This window comes from Marmota flaviventris, chromosome 10 (assembly GCF_047511675.1).
Source record: "Marmota flaviventris isolate mMarFla1 chromosome 10, mMarFla1.hap1, whole genome shotgun sequence".
NCBI lineage: Eukaryota > Metazoa > Chordata > Mammalia > Rodentia > Sciuridae > Marmota > Marmota flaviventris.
In genome coordinates this window covers 6558000-6579841 of record NC_092507.1, presented here as the reverse complement: position 1 = coordinate 6579841, position 21842 = coordinate 6558000, and the positions used below count along the sequence as shown (strand labels likewise).

The window sequence follows — 21842 nt, the reverse complement described above, 5'->3', positions numbered from 1 at the left end:
ACCCCAATTAAACTATAATTTCCTTAAATGCTTGTGGAATGAAGCATCTAAGGCAGGGGGTTGGGGGAAGGGGACAGTTCCCAAAAGACCAGCTCACATCACTAATGCCTTCATGCAAAACACTACCTAACAGAAGAGCTATCCATGGCAAGCATAGTGGGTCAATGTTGGCAGGATATTGATATAGAAGCTGTGGGGTGAACATAAGGCCAGTTGTTAAGCAGTCAAATATAGTGAGAAGGAGAACCAGGAGACCTAGGTTTGAAATCTAACCTGTCCCTTCTAAGCCACTAGGGTCACTATGTGTAAGTTAATTAACCTAAATCTGTTTCCTCACCTGTAAAATAAACAAAATAGGACCTGCACAACTGTGCTGATTATCAGGTGGGACAATGGCTGTAGCACACCTGGCACAGAGCAGGCTTCTAAGGCTGCTGATAAATGTCAAACCTTTTCCACTTACAGATCACTACGGGAAGTCCAAAGTCACATATTCTGCATTTGGGAACATTTAACACTCTTCCAAAACCTTGACCACACCCTGAATCCCAGCCAGCCATCTTGCAGATGAAGTAGGTCATAAAAGAAGATTAAGCCAAAAAAAAAAAAAAAAGAAAGAAAGAAAAAAAAATCATTTCAATTTTAATGCCATCTCCTCACCATTGTTGAAAAGCAGTTTGAAACGCCTGCCCAACTCACAGCATCATCTTGGTATATGAAAATGAGGAGGCTATAGAATGAACCTAATATAAACAATGATGCCTTGGAATGCAGGCTCCAAGAGAATGAATTTAGTCATGGATCTCACTCTAATGGAGTACATAAATAACAAATAGCAACGAAGTTAAAGAATTCAACTAAAAGGACAGAGAGGGAAAAAAAAAAAAACTCACAAAAATTCAAAGTGAGTGGGACCAAAAAGAGCCCATGTCAAATCTTCTTAAGCAACTAGTCTGGTTTTACCAGTCTTTAGTTTATAAGGACTGTATCCCAACATTTTCATGTTGTTACAATATGAAATTCTGGCTTACTTAATTTCCTCATTTAAAGTGAGAGATCACTGTCATGCCTGTTTAAATCCTGAAATGTACACTTGAACTTTCAATAACATAAATGTTTATTTTTTAAACAAACTGTCACCTACCATATCGGCCACACAACAAAGTTTCCACCAACAGAATAACAAAGCAAATGCAAAAGCTTTGGAGATGTCTCAAAACTAGAATTCAAGAAACTGGATTTAAAAAAAAAAAAAAACAACAACAAAAAAAAACTTTAATTAGATTGTTCCCAAAAAACTCTCTGTTCTAGATTCTATTAAAAGTAAAATGACCATTTATTGAATTTCCCTTTGTGTTCAGGCCAACTAATTTGTAGAAGATAATTTAATGAATTTAATTTTTCACATTTGTTTTAATATTCTGTTGACCTTGAAAAAAGTTTCTTCTATTTCTTTCAAAGGTTACATGTGTTCCTCATATGGTCACAAAAAAAAGTTACACCTTCCTCAAGGGCTGGGTAAAGTGAAGAGACACATTTCAGATTATACAGTATCCTTTACTGGTCTGTATGCTTTATTGATTTGAAAACAATTCCTTGGTGAAAAACTCAAATATGTAAAAGCCTCTAAACAGGGACTATTTAGAGATCATAAAGAAAAAAAAAGTAATTTCTGGAAATAAAGGACTACTGAAAAACAGACTCTGCCTGAAGAGAAATTGTCCATCAGAATTAATATGAAAGAAAAAAGCGGGGAGATTGTGCCATTTTTCAAAACTACATAAAATAAAGTGCCTCTAAGCAGGTCTCTTCATAATTCCTGAGAGAAAGAAACTGCTCAATATTTTTCTATCTCAAGATTACATTCCTAATGTTTATTGTGGAAAACAAATTCAGGAACAGAATGAACAATCCTGACTTCCAAATAACCAAGTATTATAATCAGTGAAATTTTTTGCTTCCTTTCCTACCTGACCCTTAACACCCATCACTTGCATGCTCTATCCCTGGAGAATTTTAGTGACTACAAAAACACAGCGACTACTCTGTAGCCAAAACTGGAGCATGGGAGTCTTACAGAAGATCTAACCTGATAGATGACTAATTTCTTAATAATGCAGGGAAGTTTATATGAACCAGTAGAAGAAATGGGGAGATGGGGTGAGGGCCTAGCCAGCAGGAGTAAGGAAAAGGAAGCTCCCAATTTGTAAAAAGGCAATAGAATCACAGGAAATTCCTTTTACCCCAATTACCACTATTTTTACAACTATCTTTCTAAACAATCCTTCCAACATTAAGAAGGGGATCTGTATGACTCCTTTCAAAATGAAAACGGGAGAGTTTACAAAGTCATTTGTTTCCTGTTCAGTCTCTGCTACAGCCAAACACAAGTTTGAAAAGGAAAAGGTATAATAAAATAGAAAAATTCCAGAAGTCATTAGTGGTCTGTTAAACTACCAGAATTTAACCGGAATCTTCTAAACTATTAAAAAGATACATATTTCACCAAATAGCACGGAATCTGTCTGTAAGCCACCTTCCAAACCTAAGGTATATTTACTCAACATATACAATGACATGGCCACACATATTTGGAATTTCTAATACGGCCCTTAAAAACATACACCCACTAAACATCCTGATGTCATCCAAAATAGTCTTTAAATCCCTGAAGACACACACAATTTATCGTGATTTAAATCTAGCCCTTCTTTTTTGAAAACCCTTAAGAATGAACACCACAAGATGCTCTATTCTCCAGACCTTAAAGGAACGCTCGAAAAGCAAGCAGAGTTCCGACTGAAGAAAGAAGAGAATAAAACCTGAGACCCTCGCCAGAAGAAATCTTATTCTTGGAAAATGTCATCTCCCCTTCCTTCCCCAAGCCCCAAAGCCCGGCAGTGCTGGCCCAAAATCATTCCTGTCCAAAGCGCCGCCAAAGAGTTGCTAACTAATCCCTCAAGGTGTCCCCCAACCTCCTCACCTCATCAGCGCTCAGTTCCTCCATCGCTTTCCTCTTAATGGTGAAAGGCGTTAGGGAGAGATCCTTCTGTTCTTGAGACCAGGGCGAGAGGAAGGAGGGTAGAAGGTGTCTAGCAGGCTCTCTGGTCCCCCGAATGGGGGAGGTTTCAGAATTGCATAGTCAGAGGTTAAAAAATAAGAACACGAGGCACTGGTCTGCCTTGGCTTCGGTCACTCCAATCGCCCCAGACTCCTACAGCTGCTCGTGCCCAGAGCAGCCTCCGCCGGCCGCCGGGGCTGCTGCTACAGGGTCGCCACTCACTACCCTCAGCTTCCCAGGTTACCCCGAGCAGGCAGCGCTGTCTCCAGCTCGTCTCGTGCCCCCAGCGTGATGTGTCTTGCTGGTGGCGGCGCGGCAGCTGCGTTTTCTCCAGCAGCTCCGGCCCTCCTTCCTACTCTCTGCCCTAGGCGGGAACTGCTCGCCCGAGGGGTGGATGCCCCGAGGTAAGGCGACCCCACAGCCGCCCTGGCAGAGCCCAGCACTGTACAGGGAAGCCCCTCCTCTCTAAAAGCAGGCCCGACACGCCCCTCCTCCACGCTGGAGCCTGGGCAGGGGGGAGGGGGAGGATGGGACTGGCGGTGCTCTCGCTGGAAGCGTAAATCCTCCTACCCCTCCACCCCTACTCTTACCCCCTCGCCCCACCAAGTATTATTCATCAAAACAACAGGGCGGCCATCTTTGAAAGGGATCACGTGACCCCGCCGGGGAGGCGGGGCTTCTAGCTCTGAGACGCGGCAGCCAATAGGCCGCGGGCGTCGCGCCGCCGATTTCCTCTCGCCTGCGTCCTCTCCCCGCCCCTCCCCCGCAGCAGCTCCCGGTGGGGAGCGTGGCTAGAGAGGCTGCGGGCGGGCGGGCGGACCGGGGCGGGGCGGGGCGTTGCCGCGGCGACCGCGCGGGGACGGCGGGCGCGGTAAACGCAGGTAGGCTGTCAAGGGAAGGCCTGCGCCCGCCTGCGCCCGCCTGCGCCCGCCTGCGCCCGCCTGCGCCCGCCTGCGCCCGCCTGCGCCCGCCTGCGCCCGCCTGCGCCCGCCTGCGCACCACGGAGATGCGCCTGCAGGGGGCGCTCGCCCGCCCGAGGTTTGGGTTCCCGCGGCTCCTGAGTTGTTCCCAGGCTCCTGCTGCTTAGTGACGTGGAGCTCTGAAACCCACCGCCGCCGGGCGCTCGCGCCCGCCGCGCAGCGGAGAAGGAAAACGGAAGACGTCTCCTTCCTGCGGAGAGCTTCGCTGCTGCAGAGCCCTCGCTGCACTCCTCCCCTCCCCAGGAGAGCGCAATGGAGGAAAAGTCGCAAGAACTTCATTACTTTTATTTTGCTTTGGCATTTTGGAGACACACTTTAAAAAAAAAAAAAAAAAAAAAAAAAAATATATATATATATATATAAAGCGTACTGCTAAATATGGATAAATGAGAGACCCAAATAACTGAGAAGTGTGGACACCCTCTGCAAGAAAGACGTTTAAAAAACAGCCCCTGGGCTAGTGGCGCCCGCCTGTAATGCCAGAGGCAGACAGGTCACAAATTCGAGGCTAGCCTCAGCAATTTAGCAGATCCCTAACCCAGACCCTGTCTTAAAATATAACATAAAGAAGGGGCTGGGGGCTAGGAATGTGGCTCAGTGTCTCAGCACCCTGGACTCAATCCCCAGTACCAATAAATAAATAAATATTTGATTTTTTAAAAAAATAGCCTCACCCGGATAAGGACATAAATATTTTGTAACATGCAAATCTAAATTGAATCGTCAAAGTAACAGTACCATGAAACCCAGACTTTGCCACAAAGAATATATTGTATTGGAAGGTTTACCAAACCATAATCTCAAAGGTTCCATTCCAGAATTAAGAGTTACAATTTATTTGTTACATACTTAAAATAGGAACCTATTAAATTTGTTAGGAATTTGTGAGTAAAGTTACCACTGGTTCGGCGTGTTACCTGCTTTCCAGGAAAGGAATCTGTGTAGACAGAACTTGGATTGGACCCCTGTTGACATAGTCGTTAATACATTCACTTCTCTTTTAAAAATACATTATTGCCGTATAATCTCACACCCGCTTTTTTATTTTTTTTTATTTTTTGGGGGGGGGTACCAGGGATTGAACTCAGGGGCACTTGACCACTGAGCCACACCCAGCCCTATTTTGTATTTTATTTAGAGACAGGGAGAGTCTCCCTGAGTTGCTAAGCACCTCGCCTTTGGTGAGGCTGGCTTTAAACTCGTGATCCTCCTGCCTCCGCCTCCGGAGCCACTGAGATTACCAGCGTGTGCCACTGCGCCCAGCTATTCAAACCCCCTTTTAAAGTATACAGAGGCTGAGGCAGGAGGAGCACAAGTTCTGGGCCAGCCTCAGCAGTTTAGCAAGAACCTATCTCGAAATGAAAGAAAGAAAGTGAGAAAATAAGAGAGAAAGTGAGAGAGAGAGAGAGAGAGAGAGAGAGAGAGAGAGAGAGAGAGAGAGAGAGAGAAGCAAGCTACGGTCAGGATTCACAGAGTTGTTCAACTGTCATTGCTCTCTAATTCCAGAACCTTTTCATCCCCCCCAAGAGAAACCCTCTCCCTAACACATTAACAGTCACTTTTCATATCCCTCTCCTTCCAACCACTAATCTACCTTCTGTCTCTGTGGAGTTTCCTATTTTGGACTTTTTACATCAAGAGAATCACAAACTCTGTGACTTTTTGTGTCTGGTCTAAATTTAAAGTATGTTTTTAAGGCTCATCGGTGTTGTAGCACAGCAGGCACAGTGGTCTAGGCCTAACACCAGCAGCTGGAGAGGCTGAGGCAGGAGGATCACAAGTTCAAAGCCTATCCAAATCAGCTAGATGCTGGCTCTAAATAAAATGTAAAAAAGGGCTGGGGATTTGGCTCAGTGGTTAAGTGCCCTGGGATTAATTCCCAATACTATGTAACACATATTGGTATTTCTTTTTTTTCCTCATTACTGTGGATTGAACCCAGAGGTGCTGCACCACTGGGCCACATCCCCAGCCCCCTTTATTTCTTATTTATAAACAGAGTCTTGCTGGCACAGGCTGGCCTCAAATTTGCAATCCTCCTGCCTCAACCATCAGTTGCTGGGATTACAGGTGATTGCTGACAAGTATTTCATTTCTTTAATGCCAAACAATGTCCCATTGTATGGCTATAACACCTTTTCATAGTTAATGGAATTTTAGGTCACTTCTACCTTTGGGCTTTTCTGAATCATGCTGTGATAAACTTACCTATACAAGTGTTTGTGTATTTTTGTCTCTCTCTTGGGCAAATGTAGAAGAGGAATTTCTGAGTTGAGATTTTGAGGAACTTTCAGACTTTTCCAACCCAGCTGTACCATCTTACCTTCCCACCAGGAATGTGAGCATTCCAGCTTATTCACACTTTACCAAGTGTTGTTGTCTTTTTTATTGTAGCCACACTAGAAGATGTGAAATGATCCCTCATTGTGGTTTTGTTTCTTATTTCCCTAAGGGTTAAGGATGTTGAGGTTTTTTCATGTGTTACCTTTCTTTGGGAAAATATTCAAATCCTATGTAATTTTTAATTGGATTATTTATTTTTATTATTAAATTGTAAGAGCTCTTTTTTATATTCCAGAGACCAGTCCCTTATCAGATATATGGTTTGCATACCCTTTCTCCCATTCTGAGGACTTTTTTTCACTTTTTTGATGGTAAAAAATTTAATATGATGTCGTCCATTTTATCAAATTTTTGTCATTTGTGCTTTAGTTGTAATAGATTCACTTTACAAGGAATATTTAATCATTTAGCATTCAAATGTTATACTTAGGTATCCTTCCCACTGTGGTTGGAGAAAATAAAATCAGCAAAGTTAAATGGCTTGCTTCGAGTCAAATAGGAAATTATTAGAAATCTTGCTTCCTCTGAATTCGTTCCCCAAAATAAACATAACTATGTGTATTACAAAGATATATTGTCTAGTATATAGTAGATTTTTTAAAAATGCAAGATAAAGCACTGATTACATATTTGTTTGCTGAATAGTTATATTGTGATTATTTTGCCACAGTATTCTGCTCCCTATAAATTCCATGTCCTGTCTGGTTTATAGGTGGTACAATCTGTGATTTCTGACATTTGAATTTTTCTGAGTTGAATTTTTTTTTTTCTTGCAATACTGGAGTTTGAACATAGACCTCATGAATTCTAGGGAAGTGCTATACCAGTGAGTTACATCTCCAGCCCTTTCCATTTTATTTTATTTTGAATCAGGGTCTTGCTATATTACCCAGGCTGGCCTTGAACTTGTGATTCTCCGGCCTAAGACTCCTAAGTAGCTGGGACTATAGGCGTGCACTATAAGGTAATTTTGTAGAGTCACAAAAATTAGACATGAGGTCTCTTTGACTGTATAATTTACTTCCCAGAGTTCTTTTACAAGTTGAATCCCTCTAATACATTTTTTATTGCCTCTACAGCTGTGTTCCAACGTTTGTGATCATTTCACAATTTTCCTTAGGGGAAGCTTTCCCACAACCTCATGAATAACTGCCTCAGAGCTGTTTGTGATAGACAGCCCATACATTGTTTTGCTCATTTTCTTCCATTTGAATGTATTTTCCCTTTGGAACTTGTGAAATCATCTCTTTGCCTCACTAAGGAACAACCAAGCTTCAAGATTTTCAACAAATTCGTTCTTAGAATTACTTGGATGTGAGTAAAAATATTTCTTTTCTAATTTTCTGTGGGGGTACTGGTGATTAAACTCAGGTCCCTGCATAAACTAGGTGCTTTACCACTGAGCTACATCCCCTGCTCCCAAAATACTTTTTTAAACTAATAACTGATAAAGGAAGAGCCCATAAAACAACCAAATCATGAAAGGGAAAATTAAAGTATATTTAGGGCAGGATTTTCTTATTTTAAAAGGGTAAAGGTGTTTGGTTTTGTTTACTTGTATGTGATAATAAAAAATAGCCTCCACTAGAATAACCTTTTAGAAGAACTCTTATTCAAATACCAGGACTTAGCCCTGTGAGAATGGACTTTTGATCTGACACTTAAATATAGCATGCCTGAGCCTAAGCAACTCCATTTTAAAACTCCAGTTTGAAACCTGCAGTCTCACCAGGCACAAAGCCCTCCAGTGTGGCCCTCAGGCACAAACAAGTCACTTCCCCCCACCCTGATAAACTCAGAGTGAAGTCTCAGGCAGGCTGTTCTCGCCCAATAAGAGGGAAAGGTGAAAAGATCAGGGTGGGGACCACCAAACACTGAGAAATCCAGTGGTAGCTGACAAGGATTGAAAGGTGGGGGTCAAAAGCCCCAAAATCTGGTATAAATAGTGGAGCAAAAATGAACAGACATTCAGCCAGCCACACTGATGCCCTCACACTGAGAGCCTGAGGAGGACCTGGACTCACATCCCAACACTTTTCATTGTTGCCTGATCCTCTGCATCTTCCTCACGGCTCTCAAACTCTACAGCCACATCTTGACCCTGCTGAGAGACGCAACTTCTCCCTAGGACTGCCACCTCAGCCAGCCATCAGTGTAAGTTGAGGCACCCGTGACAAAAAGGAGGCAGGTGAAAAGTAGCTGAAAAGGCTTTATTGAGATTTGCTCCTGGGCAAGACCCTCCCGTCCAACAGAGCCTCCTGGTGGTGTAGAAGTCGCACCCAGGCTCAGCCAGATTGGAATTTTAATAGGTTTAGAGCAGGAAGGGAGGGCTTGGGACAGGAAAGGGAGGCTTTTAGAGCCCCTTGTCCTCCTGGTCGGGGTTCTTGCTGAGATCCATGTCCCTCCAGGATTGGTTAGGAGACCCCCCCCCCCATTGACAGATGGTTAGGAGGCACTGTCACTGCTTGTTTGGCGCCTGATGGGTTGTTCTTTCGCGCGCACAGGTTGCCTGGTACTTTGTTCCCTTAGCACCTCAAACCAACCTAAGAGTCAGCTCCACACCGGGAGAAGCCTGCCTTGGTTCCTGACCTGATCACCAAGGTCTGAGTGAGTGTGCATCTGCTGGACTTAGCGCCTAAGGCTTGAGACTTTTGATCTGAAACTTGAACTTAGCATCCAGAGGGAATGTCTGTCATGAGCCTCTTATGAATAAGTGTGTTTGCAGTGCTTAGAATTAATCTAGAATTATTTGCTGTGAATTGACTCTATCTCTTGCAGTGACTAGCATTAAGGATTGTCATTTCCTTGATTAAAAACCTATAGAGTGAAATTGTATTGAGTGATTTGAGGGAATAAAGCATTGACTAGGGCAGAAACGCGTGGATATTCTTTATTTCTCCCCCTGGACGGCATAAGTTGCACCTTTGGCCCATCACAACAAACGCTCACTGGGTTGAAGTTTGTCTTCCTGAGCTGGAGACCACTTGTCTATCATGCACAAGGCCCTGATTTCAGGCCCCAGCACTGCCAAATAAAAATAAAAATTGCCTTCCTAGAGAGATAGAAAGCTAGACCTAGCAAACTTCCTGATATTGATCACCTACATTTGTGAATATGTTCTGTTTTCTGTACTGCCATCAGAAGGCAACCCCTTCACCTGAACTCTGGGTCCCTTCCCCTCTCCCTTTAAGGACATTGCCCCCACACATATTCCTTCTCTTCTCTTACCATCAATGCCTCCCGCCTGCTGCACACATTCCTGTGGTAGAGTTTTAGAAGCCTGCTATGGTCTGAATGTCTGTCAACCACCCCCATATGTTTCATATGTTGAAACCCAACCCCCAGAGTGACAGTATTTAGAGTTGGGACCTAGAAGAGGTGATTAGGCCATTACAGTTCTTTTCTCATGAGCCGAATTAGTGTCCTTATCAAAGAGACCTGAGAGAGCTTGTTTACCTCTTCCACGTGAGGACACAGCCATGATCTTGAACTTCTCAGCCCCCAGAACAGTGAACAATACATTTCTGTTTTTTATAAATTGCCCAATTAGCCAGGCTCAGTAGCACCTGCCTATAATCCCAGCAGCTTGGGAGGCTGAGGCAGGAGGATCATGAGTTCAAAGCCTCAGTAATTTATTGAGGCCTTAAGTAACTCAGTGAAACCCTATCTCTAAATAAATTATTTAAAAGGGCTGGGGATGTAGCTTAGTGGTAAAGTGCTCCTGGGTTCAATCCCCATCCTCCACCCCTCAAAAAGAGAGAAATTGGGAGAAATACCTGGGTTCGATAGTACACACATGTAATCACAGTGACTCAGGAGACTGAGGCAGGAGGATCACTAGTTTGATGCCAGCTTGAGCAACTTGACAAAATCTTGTCTTAAATTTTAAGTAAATAAATGGCTAGGGATGGAGCTCAGTGGTAGAGTGCTTGCCTAGCATGTGCAAAGCCCTGGATTCAATCATCAGCACCATAAATAAATAAATGGGAGAAATATAGCACATCTTGTATATATGTTTGAGAATTCACAAAACAGAGGTGAAAATTGAAGATTTAGGGTAAAAGTAGAATTAATGAGAGCATTACTGTTGGATTCTTTACATTATTGGTTGGATTCTGTACATTATCTGAATCCTAGGCTTCCTAAAATCTATATTTTTTAATTTCACTTCCTCTTGAAAAAAACCTTTTCTTTGTTGTGTTGTTTTGTTTTTTATGGTGCTGAGGATTGAACCCAGGGCCTGTGCATGCAAAGCAAGCACTCTACCAACTAAGCTATATCCTAGCTCAAAATCTTTTCTTTGATAAAGTTATTGTGGACTAGATCTGGTCTGCCATTTGGTGCTAGCAATTTTTTAGATTTTTATCCTTCTTCTTGCATATAACAAGACAGTGTGCTCAAAAGGACTATCTACTGAATTAGGAGGCATCTGGCCTGTTACAGCCAGATGCCGCGTATGACAAGCACATATGACAACCATACATGGCATCTGGCTATAGCCATTGGTAGTACCTATGATTGAATTAAAGCCTCTGAATGTTACTGTTTGAAATTCACATATGCCGCTCCTTACTTGGGCTTAGATTTGGAATTCCTCTTGCTTGGGGCAGGACTTTATTTCTGTAGGGCTGCACAGTTGTGCCAAATGATAGGTCCTTTGCTGCTCTCAGCAAATGTGGTTGCCAAAGCCAGGAAACAAAGCCAGTGCTGCTGACTCAGTCCCTCAGCTATTCTTATATCTGCTAACCACTTATCGAACACCATAATGGACAAAGACCCAGCAAGATGCGAAGATGAGTTAGTGAATCACGACTCGCCAGGTATGACCCTGCTGGTAAGGGACGTACGTTCAAGGAGACACAAAGCACACTGAACTATAATACACAGTAGAAACTCTTGAATGTCATAAAATTTCAAAGAAAGTACTAAAAGAGTCCAGAGGAAAAAGATATATCACTTCAGGTTTGGAGGATATAGCTTCAAACTAACTAAAAGCAGGCAGACATTTTAAAGGAAATATACCCAATCAACCTCCTTCAGTGATCTCAATATTTCCCACATTTTGGTGATGGGAGTGTAACTCAGTGGTAGAGTACATGCCTAGCATGTTCAAAGCCCTGGGTTTGATCCCTAGCACCACTAAATAAATAAATAAATAGGGGTGTGGGGGTGTGTGTGTGTGCACGCGCGTGTGTTTGTGTGCACATATGCATATTTTTCCCTTTGAAACACAAAAATTCACCAGGAATTATGAGGCATACCTGTAATCCCAGCAACTAGGGAAAATGAGGTAAGAGGATCACAAGTTGGAGGCTAGCCTCAGCAATGTAGCAAGATCTTGTCTTAAAATAAAACATTAAAAGGGCTGGAAACGTAGCACAGTGTAAGAGCACCCAAGATTCAATCCCCAGTACCACCAAAATAATAAAAATAGTAGGAACAATAATAATAAAGGAGAAAGGGATGAATATGGTGAATGATAACTGCTCATATGATATGAAACTCATCACATCAGATGCAAGGGGTTTGAGGAGAAAGGCAACGTACATAGTATTGAAAACTGAAGAATACTGTCTACTGTTTTCCCTCTCCTTCCTTTCTGTTAATATTTCCAGTAGCTCCAAATATGTTGTGACTGGTGTCACAACAGACCCAGGAGAGGCAGGAAGAAATTGTGCATTCAATTTTGAAAACTATCCAAAAATATATGACTTAGGGCTGGGAATATAGCTTAGTATAGAGTGTATGCTTTGCGTACATGAGGCCCTGGGTTCAATCCCCAGCACAGCAAAGGAAAAAAAAAAATAATAATAAAGGCAAAGAAAACAAGGTGTGTATACAATTTTCTTTTATTTTATAAGGTCATACCTTTTATGTGAGAGAAGGATAAGAGAACACATTCCCACCTCCCCCCGCATCCAGCAGTGTGTGTGTGTGTGTGTGTGTGTGAGTGTAAGAACAACTAAGACTTAACAGAACTGTTATGAAGAAGGTAAATCAGCCACATAAATTGTAAAACAGATGACCTGTTTCTATTTTTATGCAACCATTTAAAATCCACAAGTTTTCATCAATGTTATATCTTTGTATTAGGAGATACACAAATATTTATAAATAAACCTACTTTATTTGAACACTTATTTAATTGGGTATTTATAGTAGCTTTTTTTTTATATTTATCACTATTGATACAGGTTTAAAATGAGTTCCAGGATGCAGTTTTCTTTGCATAATTCTGAGAAGCAAGCAGGTTTCTAAATGATGTTCTAGTATATTTCTCTGCACTTGGACTTTTATGAGGATGCGCCTGGGTTCTCAAAAATTGCACCCAGAGTAAAATAGCTGAACAAACCATTGAAGAAAAAAATTTAACTCTTGCTTGTTTGCTCAGGAATATCTTTTTCTCTCTTTTATTTATTTATTTTTAAAATATTTTTAGTTGTAGATGGACCCAATACCTTTATTTATTTATTTATTTTTATATGGTGCAGAGGATCAAACCCAGTGCCTCATGTGTTAGGCAAGCACTCTACCACTGAGCCACAACCCCAGCCCTTCTTCTCTCCTTTAAAAAAAAAAAAAAATTTCATTGTGCAATTATATGCACACAGGAAAGTGCATATAAATATGTATAAAGTAAAACCTGTATAATTCCCAAACTAACCAAGGAATCCAGCATTACCAGACCTCACTCACGTCCCGATCACAGCCTGACCCTTGCATCTAGAGGGTTATTATCCTGGCTTTCAATTGCAATTGCACTACACTGAGCCACAACCCCAGCCCTATCATAACCTTTTATTCATAGTTCTCTTGAACGAATCTTTCTAGGTTTTAGTAATGATAAATCATGCTGCTATGCATATATATTTACACATATATAAATATATACATTACATATATAATTTCCTCACTTTTCTTCACAATTTTATCATTTACATATTCACCCCAAAAGAATATGGTGGAGTTTTTGGCCTGCCTTTGAATTGTGAAGAAATGAAATTATACTATTATACTTTTTGCATCTTCCTTTTGTTTGTTTTTTGGTGGTGCTGGGGACTGAACCCCGGGCCTGTGCACTCTACTAACTGAGCTACATCCCTGCCCCATCTTACTTATTTTTGTTGTTCAACCTTGTAAAGTTCATCTATGTTGCTGTATTTATTTGCATAGTTGATTTATGTTCATCTAGTATTCCATTGGATGAATATACCATAACCTTTTTAAAAATATTTTTTTAGTTGATAGACCTTTATTTTATTTATTTATATGTGGTGCTGAGAATCGAACCCAGTTCCTCACACAGGCCAGGCAAGTGCCCTAACACTGAGCCACAACCCCAGCCCTATCATAACCTTTTATACATAGTTCTCTTGAACATATCTTTCTAGGTTTTAGTAATAATAAATCATGCTGCTATGCATATATATTTACACATATATAAATATATACATTACATATATAAAAATATATTTTTATGGTCATACTGGGGATTAAACCCAGGAGGACTCTACTACCAAACTACACCCTCAGCCCCTTTTCATTTTTTATTTTGAGACAGGTCTTGCCAAGTTGCCCAGACTGGTCTTGAACTCATGACCCTCCTGCCCCAGCCTCCCAAATTGCCGGGATTACAGGTGTGTGCCACTGTACATGGCTTGTTCCACATATTTTCATTTTCAAATCCTGGTATAATTAAGCATATGTTTCCCCTTTGTCTTCTTGAAAATAACATTGCCGTGGGAAGAGAATGTAACTCAGTGGTGGAGTGTGTACTTAGCTAAGCATGTACCGGACCTGACAACATCAAAAATAAAGAAAAAACTTAGTCTCTTTATTTGATGGATTTACCACATTACCACTTCCAGTGTTTTATATATATATATATATATTTTTTTTTTTTTTTAAATTTTTCTCCCTCCCTCCACTTCTTCTCCCTTTTCATGGTTTTTAAACTGATACATGAAAACATAAAAGTTGTACATATTAATGTGGTACCATGTAATGTTTGATACGTTTACATATTGCATAATGGCTCTTGTAGGGGTTCTTTGGGCAAAACTAGGGATTGACCCCAGGGGCACTCTACCACTAAGCCATACCCCCAGCACTTTTCATTTTTTCTTTTGAGACTGGGTCTCAAAAGTTGCTGAGGCTGGGCTGGGTGCATTGGCACACATCTGTAATCCCTGCGGCTCAGGGGTCTGGGACAGGAGGATTGCAAGTTCACAGCTAGCCTCAGCAAAGGCGAGGTACTAAGCAACTCAGTGAGACCCTGTCTCTAAATAAAATTCAAAATAGGGCTGGGGATGTGGCTCAGTAGTCAAGTGCCCCTGAGTTCAATCCATGATACCATAATAATAATAATAATAATAATAATAATAATAATAATAAAGCTGCTGAGGCTAGCCTCAAACTGGTGATTCTCCTGCCTCAGCCTCCAGAGTCACTGGGTTACAGGTGTGCACCACCATGCCTGGCCCTCTTTGGTAATATTTAAATAAGGGGGAGGGGAGGGAGAGGGGAAAGCACACTTCCCTCTAACTGTTATTGAACCAGGCCCATTTTGCCTGCTACACAATATGCCCATCACTGAAGTGAAGAGTACTGTAAGAGTTTGTCAGGCAGCCAAGTGCGGATACAAGAGAGTAAGTCAAATCTGCCTCCCCCAGGATAGCAGTTAGAGATATTTATAGGATAAAGGACAGTGATTTAAGGAGTGGGGAAAGGTGACTGAAGGTAAGGTGATTGGTGGTCTGCACAGGTGTAGTCAATATTCATATCTCTTCATAGGATTCATGTTCAGGAAATGAAAGCATCAGCAGGGTCTGGGAGCAGGTTTCTTGACATTGAGAGGTCATCCATTGGACAGCTGCACAGGCCCAAGCAGGAGTCAGTAGTTTCAACAAAAGCAGCCTTCAACATTTGCAGGTATATGGATAGAGTTGGAGAATATCATGCTAAGCAAAATAAACCAATCTCAAAAAACCAGGAGCCAAATATTTTCTCTAATAAGTGAATGCTAATCCATATGGGGAGGGGGTGCATGGGCTAAGTGGAGGAACTTTGGATGGGGCAAAGGGGAGGGGGAAAGGGGGCAAAGGGGTATGAAAGACGGTGGGATGAGACAGACATCATTACTCTAGATACAGGTATGATTGCACGAATGGTGTGACTCTACTTCATGCACAATCAGAGAAGTGAAAAATTCTGCCCCATTTGTGTACAATGAATCAAAGAGCTTTCTACTGTCATGTATAACTGATTAGAACTAAAAAAAAAAAAAAGCAGCCTTCAAGCCAGGCATGTGCAGGCATGGTGCACGCCTGTAATCCCAGCTTCTCAGGAGGGTGAGGCAGGAGGATTCCAAGGATGAGGCCAGCCTCAGCAACTTAGTGAGACCCTGTCTTAAAATTAAAAAAAAAAAAAAAAAAAAAAAGTAAAAAGAGCTGAGATGGGGCTGGGGATGTGCGCGCTCGCCTGGCATGCGTGCGGCCCAGATTCGACCCTCAGCACCACATACAAACAAAGATGTGTCCGCCGAGACCTAAAAAAAATAAATATTAAAAAAATTCTCTCTCTCTCTCTCTCTCTCTCTCTCTCTCCCTCCCTCCCTCCCTCCCTACCCCCCCTCTCTCTCATCTATCTCTCTTAAAAAAAAAAAAAAAAAAAAAAAAGAAGAAGAAGAGCTGAGATGGAGCTCAGTGGTAGAGTGCCCCTGGGTTCAATCCCCAGTACCACAAAAAGGAAGGGAGGAAGGGAGGGGTCTTCAAGTCCCTGGGAAGTAACAGGCAATCATTATCATCTTCCCATACATCAGAGGTGTTGCCTATAGCAAAGCTGGTGGGAGATTATTAATATATTTCTCAGCTGCATGACCTCCAAAACTAGTGGCTTTTAAAGCCAACTAAAAGCAAATAATTAAACGCAGGAAGAGCCAGAGGTTTTATTCAGCTTTCTCCCTGGTTTCATGATTGGGCCAACTGTGTTCACGTTACTTGCCCCTGAGCCAATCAGTTAAAGCTGTTGGAAATGCCGACCATGACAACCAATCAGGGCCCACCTACAGCACAAGGGTGCGGCCAGCCCCACTCCAATCATGGCTGAGGCAAAATGGGAGGACAAAGTGGGTTTTATAGAGACCACAATGTCCCTTCCCCACAACCATGCACAAGAGTGCAGGGCTCAGTGTACTGAGTGCCCCACAGTAGGTGCTCATTGTCCCCTGGCAGCCAGAGTCACAATCTGCCTGTCATTCATTATACTAAAATAAGCACTTACCCCAGTGATGAGAGAAATCTGCAGCTCCTCCCAGAAACAAAAGTTTCCCTATAATTTTATGACTGTTGGAAAACATTTTCGAGGAAGGAATAGGCTTGGGAATGTACCAGTTACTTACAGCCTAGACCAAAAGCCTGTTTATTGTTACTGATGAGAAAACTCCATTTATGTCTGCCTTGGTGGCTCGTGCTCTTAATTTCAGCTACTCGGGAAAGGCAAGAGGACCACTAAATTGTGAGACCTTATTTAAAATTAAAAAAAAAAAAAAGAACAATGCTAAGAAAAACCTGGTTGTAGCTCCGTGGTAGAGGACAAAAAAAAAAAAAAAAATTTTTTTTTTTTTGCAAGGACCCCAAAATATTGCACGCAGAAGTTATATTTAAATACTAGTGTGCATATTGAGTACTCAACAGCAAAACTCTTCTCTATGTAGAACTGAAGGCCTTTCATAGCAAGAAGATGAGAGAAATAGAGATTCTTGCCTTTGGCAGAAATAAAGAAAATATGAAAAGTATTCATTATAAACACACCAACTGAGTTTCATATTTGGACTCCAAATGAAGAGGCTGTGGAATAACTATAGTAGTCCACACACAGGCTTGAGGGAACTCTCTGGGGTGATGGACATGCTCTGAAATGGATTCTGGGGATGGTTGCATAACTGTATACATTTATAAATTTGGGACCCAAGCCAGGCACTGTGGGACATTCCTGTAATTCCCAGCATTCAAAAGTCGGAGGTGATATGATCACTTGAGCCCAGGAATTCCAGACCAGTCTAGACGATATAAGTGAGACTCCCATCTCTAAATAAATTAACCAATTAAACTTCCCAAAATTATTAAACTGAGCGGGCATAGTAGTGCCCACCTGTAATCCCAATGGCTCAGGAGGCTGAGGCAGGAGGATTGCAAGTTCAAGACCAGCCTCAGGAATTTAGCAAGGCCCTAAGCAATTTAGTGAAACCCTGCCTCAAAATAAAAAGCAAAAAGGGTTGGGGTTGTGGCTCAGTGGTAAACACCCGTGGATTCAATCCCAGTTACCAACCAACAAACAAAATTATCAAACTGTACACTTCCAATGTGTGGATTTTGTAACACATAAATTATACCTCCAAACAGTTGTTAAATTAAAAATAATGAAATTCTAACAAGAGTCATATTCCAGGGCTGGGATTGTGGCTTAGTGGTAGAGCGCTTGCCTGGCATGTGCAGGGCCCTGGGTTCGATCCTCAGCACCACATATAGATCAATAAACTAAAGGTGTTGTGTCCAACCACAACTAAAAAATAAATATTCCAAGAAATTATACCTTTATTATAAGCAAAATTGAAATGCTGTTTCTCTTCCTCCTTCTCCCTCTTCCCTTCCTCTTCTTTCTTTTTACTTAAAGTGTATCCAGTATGAGTGTATAACAGAAGGACCTGCTAGAAGGAGTTTATTTGCTAAGAATGAGCCTTTCCAGATGGTTGTGCTGAATGAAGGACAACTGTCTCATGGGAATTTCATGGAAAGTGAATGGGGTTTGTTGGAGGAGCTGTGTTTGCAGTACTGGGGACTGATCCCAGGCACACTTTTCCACTGAGCTCCATCTGCAGTCCTTTTTTATTTTCTATTTTGAGACAGGGTCTCACTAAGTTGCTGGGGCTGGCCTCAAACTTTCAATCCTCCTGCCTCAGCCTTCCTAGTTGTGGGGATTACAGGCGTGGCCACCACGACTGGGTGAGAGTTTTAATCACCCTCCTTAGAACCAAAACTTAAGAGATTCAGGCAGTCTAAGTCTGCAAAGATTCTTCATGAAAACAGAAACTCTAAGCTTGTAAATGTCTAAACCAGGGATAACATCATGTCATTAACCTGACCTACCTTTTTGGCAGGTCAAAGCCAGAATCTGGCCCTTGTGACCTGGCTGTTGTGCACTGACCTAGGAGGCCATGGAAATGTCACTCAGAGTATCCGTTTCACCTTGCTTGTTGTCACGATTTTCTTGCTTCTGCCGTCAGGTGCCAACACATCTATCTGGGAACAGACCTGAAGCAGGGGAACGGAACAGCTGTGTGTCCAGAACATGCTACAGCGTCTGTAGGTTCCAGGCAAGCATGGTTCCAATGCCCAGCAAGAAGTAAACATGCAGTGTGGTTTGAAGGAATGAATAAGTGAAAAAGTAAAGGCTTACTTGTTCTCTCTCTCTCTCTCTCTCTTTAACTTTGCAGTTCTGGCATTTGAACTTTCGGGTGTGGGCAAGTGCACTACCACTGAACTACACCACCAACCAGGAAATAGTTCTTCAAGGAAATAGCTTCTGGATGTTCTAGTGGCCAAAATAGAAGTGGAGGAACACGCATAAGGAACAAAGGTGCAACATTTTGTTAAGTAGCAAGATTGACCTAGGATAAAATAATCACATTGCATGTATCAACTGTGTTCTGCAGCAGGATACAGTGAAAGGACAAGCTCTGCAGCCTTGCCGCAGTCTGGCTGGGCACAAATGCCGCAGTCTGGCTGGGCACACAATCACGAGCCACCACACAGCTTGTAGATTCAAACAGCAACTCTTTATTCCCGAACTCACACCAGCCGTCTACAATCACGTTCTGGGGAAATCCACGTTCTCTGCCCAAATCCACTCCCACTGGGCTTCTGTCTCCCAAAATATACTGTCTGAATCCCGTGAGAACTCAAGGGGAACCAGGCAGCAGGATACGCCCTATTCCCAGCAGGAATAATCTTAAACCTTAAACCTGGAACCTGAACCGGGAACGCCCTAAACCAGATTATCCTAAACCGGGAACACCCTAAACCCGGATCCACCCTGGTCCTTGAGCAAGGTCACCTACATGCAATGTCACTGCAAAATGTCCTATTTCCCCGAGTCCTTCCACTAAGCAACATGGGGTATGCTGGCAAGGAAATTGTCATACCTACTTGGCTAATGGCTCCCAGCATCTCCCCCCTTCTGATTAATTAAACAACAAGCAATGTGGCTTAAGGACCGTGCCTGGTAGGTTGTCCAATTCAACATATGGTTCTTACCCGTCATGGGAAAAACTGACCTTTAGGCGTCAGCCTCCTGTCTTAGGTTGATACCACTGCAATTGGATCATACCCGTCACTGACTACCGGTCCAGCATACAGCCATACTTGTGGATAGGTCTATGCACCAGTGGGGGGGTGAGGTTCTTTGCCTCACCTCTGTTGGCCCCCAAATTTGGCCTTGGTGCCAGTGGGGGAGTGAGGTTAATGTGGCTTAAGGACCGTGCCTGGTAGGTTGTCCAATTCAACATATGGTTCTTACCCGTCATCGGAAAACTGACCTTTAGGCGTCAGCCTCCTGTCTTAGGTTGATACCACTGCAATTGGATCATACCCGTCACTGACTACCGGTCCAGCATATAGCCATTGGCCCCCAAATTTTAGACCATCACTAGCAGAAGGGAGGAGGATACAGAAATGCCACGACACCAAGCCAATTGACGGCTCCTTGGGAAACATTGCATCACTGGTGACACCATCAGCAAAGATATGCCAGCACTACCACAATTAACATGGGGTGCGCTGGCAAGGAAATAAAAATTGCATCACTGGTGACACCATCAGCAAAGATATGCCAGCATTACCACAATTCGCTGCACCAAACGATAGTTACATAGTTCAGGCAAGTTTTGCAAGCAGTTCAAAGCGGAAGAATCTATCAATATGTCCATCCATTTCCTCCCAAAATCCGTTTCCTCCCAAAGTAAGTTGACTCCTTGATTGAGCATTACTTGTTGAGTTATATTTATTGATGCATCAGTTTATACAGCTTACTGTGATAGCTATCATAGAAACTGTCTTCACCAGCACTGGGATGGAGATGGGAATTCTGGCAATGATGCTAAAGAGACATTATCCTGAAAAGAATTATTAAATATAATGAAAAGGAAAGGTGAAAGTAAACAAACAGATCTGTTAACCTACTTTAAAAGCAATCCTTAACAGCTGTTTACCTAATTTAAATTAGTAAACAGATCTGTTAACCACCTTTAAAAACAATCCTTAACAGCTGTTTACCTAATTTAAATTAAACCATTTAAATCACGTGAATAAAAAAAATAATAATAATTCGGATCCATTTTTTCATGAGCGCTCCTCATATAAGATATATGGACATACGCACATACAGACATACAACACAAAACACAAGAGTGCACACAAACGTACAACACATAAGAAAATAGTAAAGGCCTTGTAGCTTTACCTAGGTGAAATCTCCATTGCAATGTTTAAAAACTTCACAATCAAAAAATAAAACTGATTAGAAAAACATTAACCTAGGTTTGTATGAGCTCAAAAAATAAAAATAGAACCTTATGATGTGGAAAAATGCAATAATAAAATAGCTATTGAAAAAAGCATCCTGGTTAATCACTGTCGCAGATGTAAGAATGGCCAAGCTGGAGTTCTGGATATCAGCTGTTATGGATTTGAGTCAAATCATCTTCTTTTCGATCTGTAGAAATTGTTTTAGTTAATCTCTCTGGAATCCAAATCGGCTGCTGTTCTCCCTGTGGAAAAACACAAACAGACCCCCGACTCCAGACAATCACTGGGTCAGGACCTTTCCATTGTCCTGTTAGAATATCTTTCCAAAGTACTTTAGGCTTATGTACATTTTTTGGATACATGTGTCTTTCCGCAGCACTAAGTCCTGATGAATCCAAATTTAAAAAGTTTAGAGTAAAAAGCGTTATTTTAAGTTTATCTTTGGGGGATATATACCCCCTTCCAATTCCCTCTTTTTGCTTTAATAAGTACGTTTTAATAGTTTGATGAGCTCTTTCAACTATGCCTTGTCCCTGTGGATTGTATGGGATTCCTGTTATATGAGTAATACCAAATGATGAGCAAAATTGTTTAAAAGAGGTAGAGGTATAGCCAGGACCATTATCGGTTTTTAACTGTTTAGGAACGCCCACAGTGGCAAAATTTTGTAAGCAATGAGCTATAACATCTTTAGTTTTTTCTCTGGCATGAAGGGAGCCCATCAAAAATCCAGAAGAAGTATCGACTGTAACATGTAAATATTTTAATTTTCCAAATTCTGGCAAGTGTGTGACGTCCATCTGCCAAATATGGTTAGGTATCAGTCCTCTAGGATTGACCCCAAGATTAACTTGTGGTAAAAATGTCACATAATTT

At 42.0% G+C, this 21842-nt stretch overlaps 1 protein-coding gene across 5 annotated transcripts in view; it reads right to left on the bottom strand.

The window, feature by feature from the left end:
• The window catches only part of Ube4b (ubiquitination factor E4B), a 114121-nt gene extending 110433 nt beyond the window's left edge, over positions 1-3688 (bottom strand). For all 5 annotated transcript variants that reach the window (XM_071617334.1, XM_071617336.1, XM_071617335.1 and 2 more), the window contains exon 1: positions 2984-3688. In XM_071617334.1, the coding sequence (XP_071473435.1) occupies positions 2984-3007 (24 nt within the window). In that variant the 5' untranslated portion in view covers positions 3008-3688. The remainder of the gene's footprint in view (positions 1-2983) is intronic.
• Positions 3689-21842: the final 18154 nt, after the last annotated feature.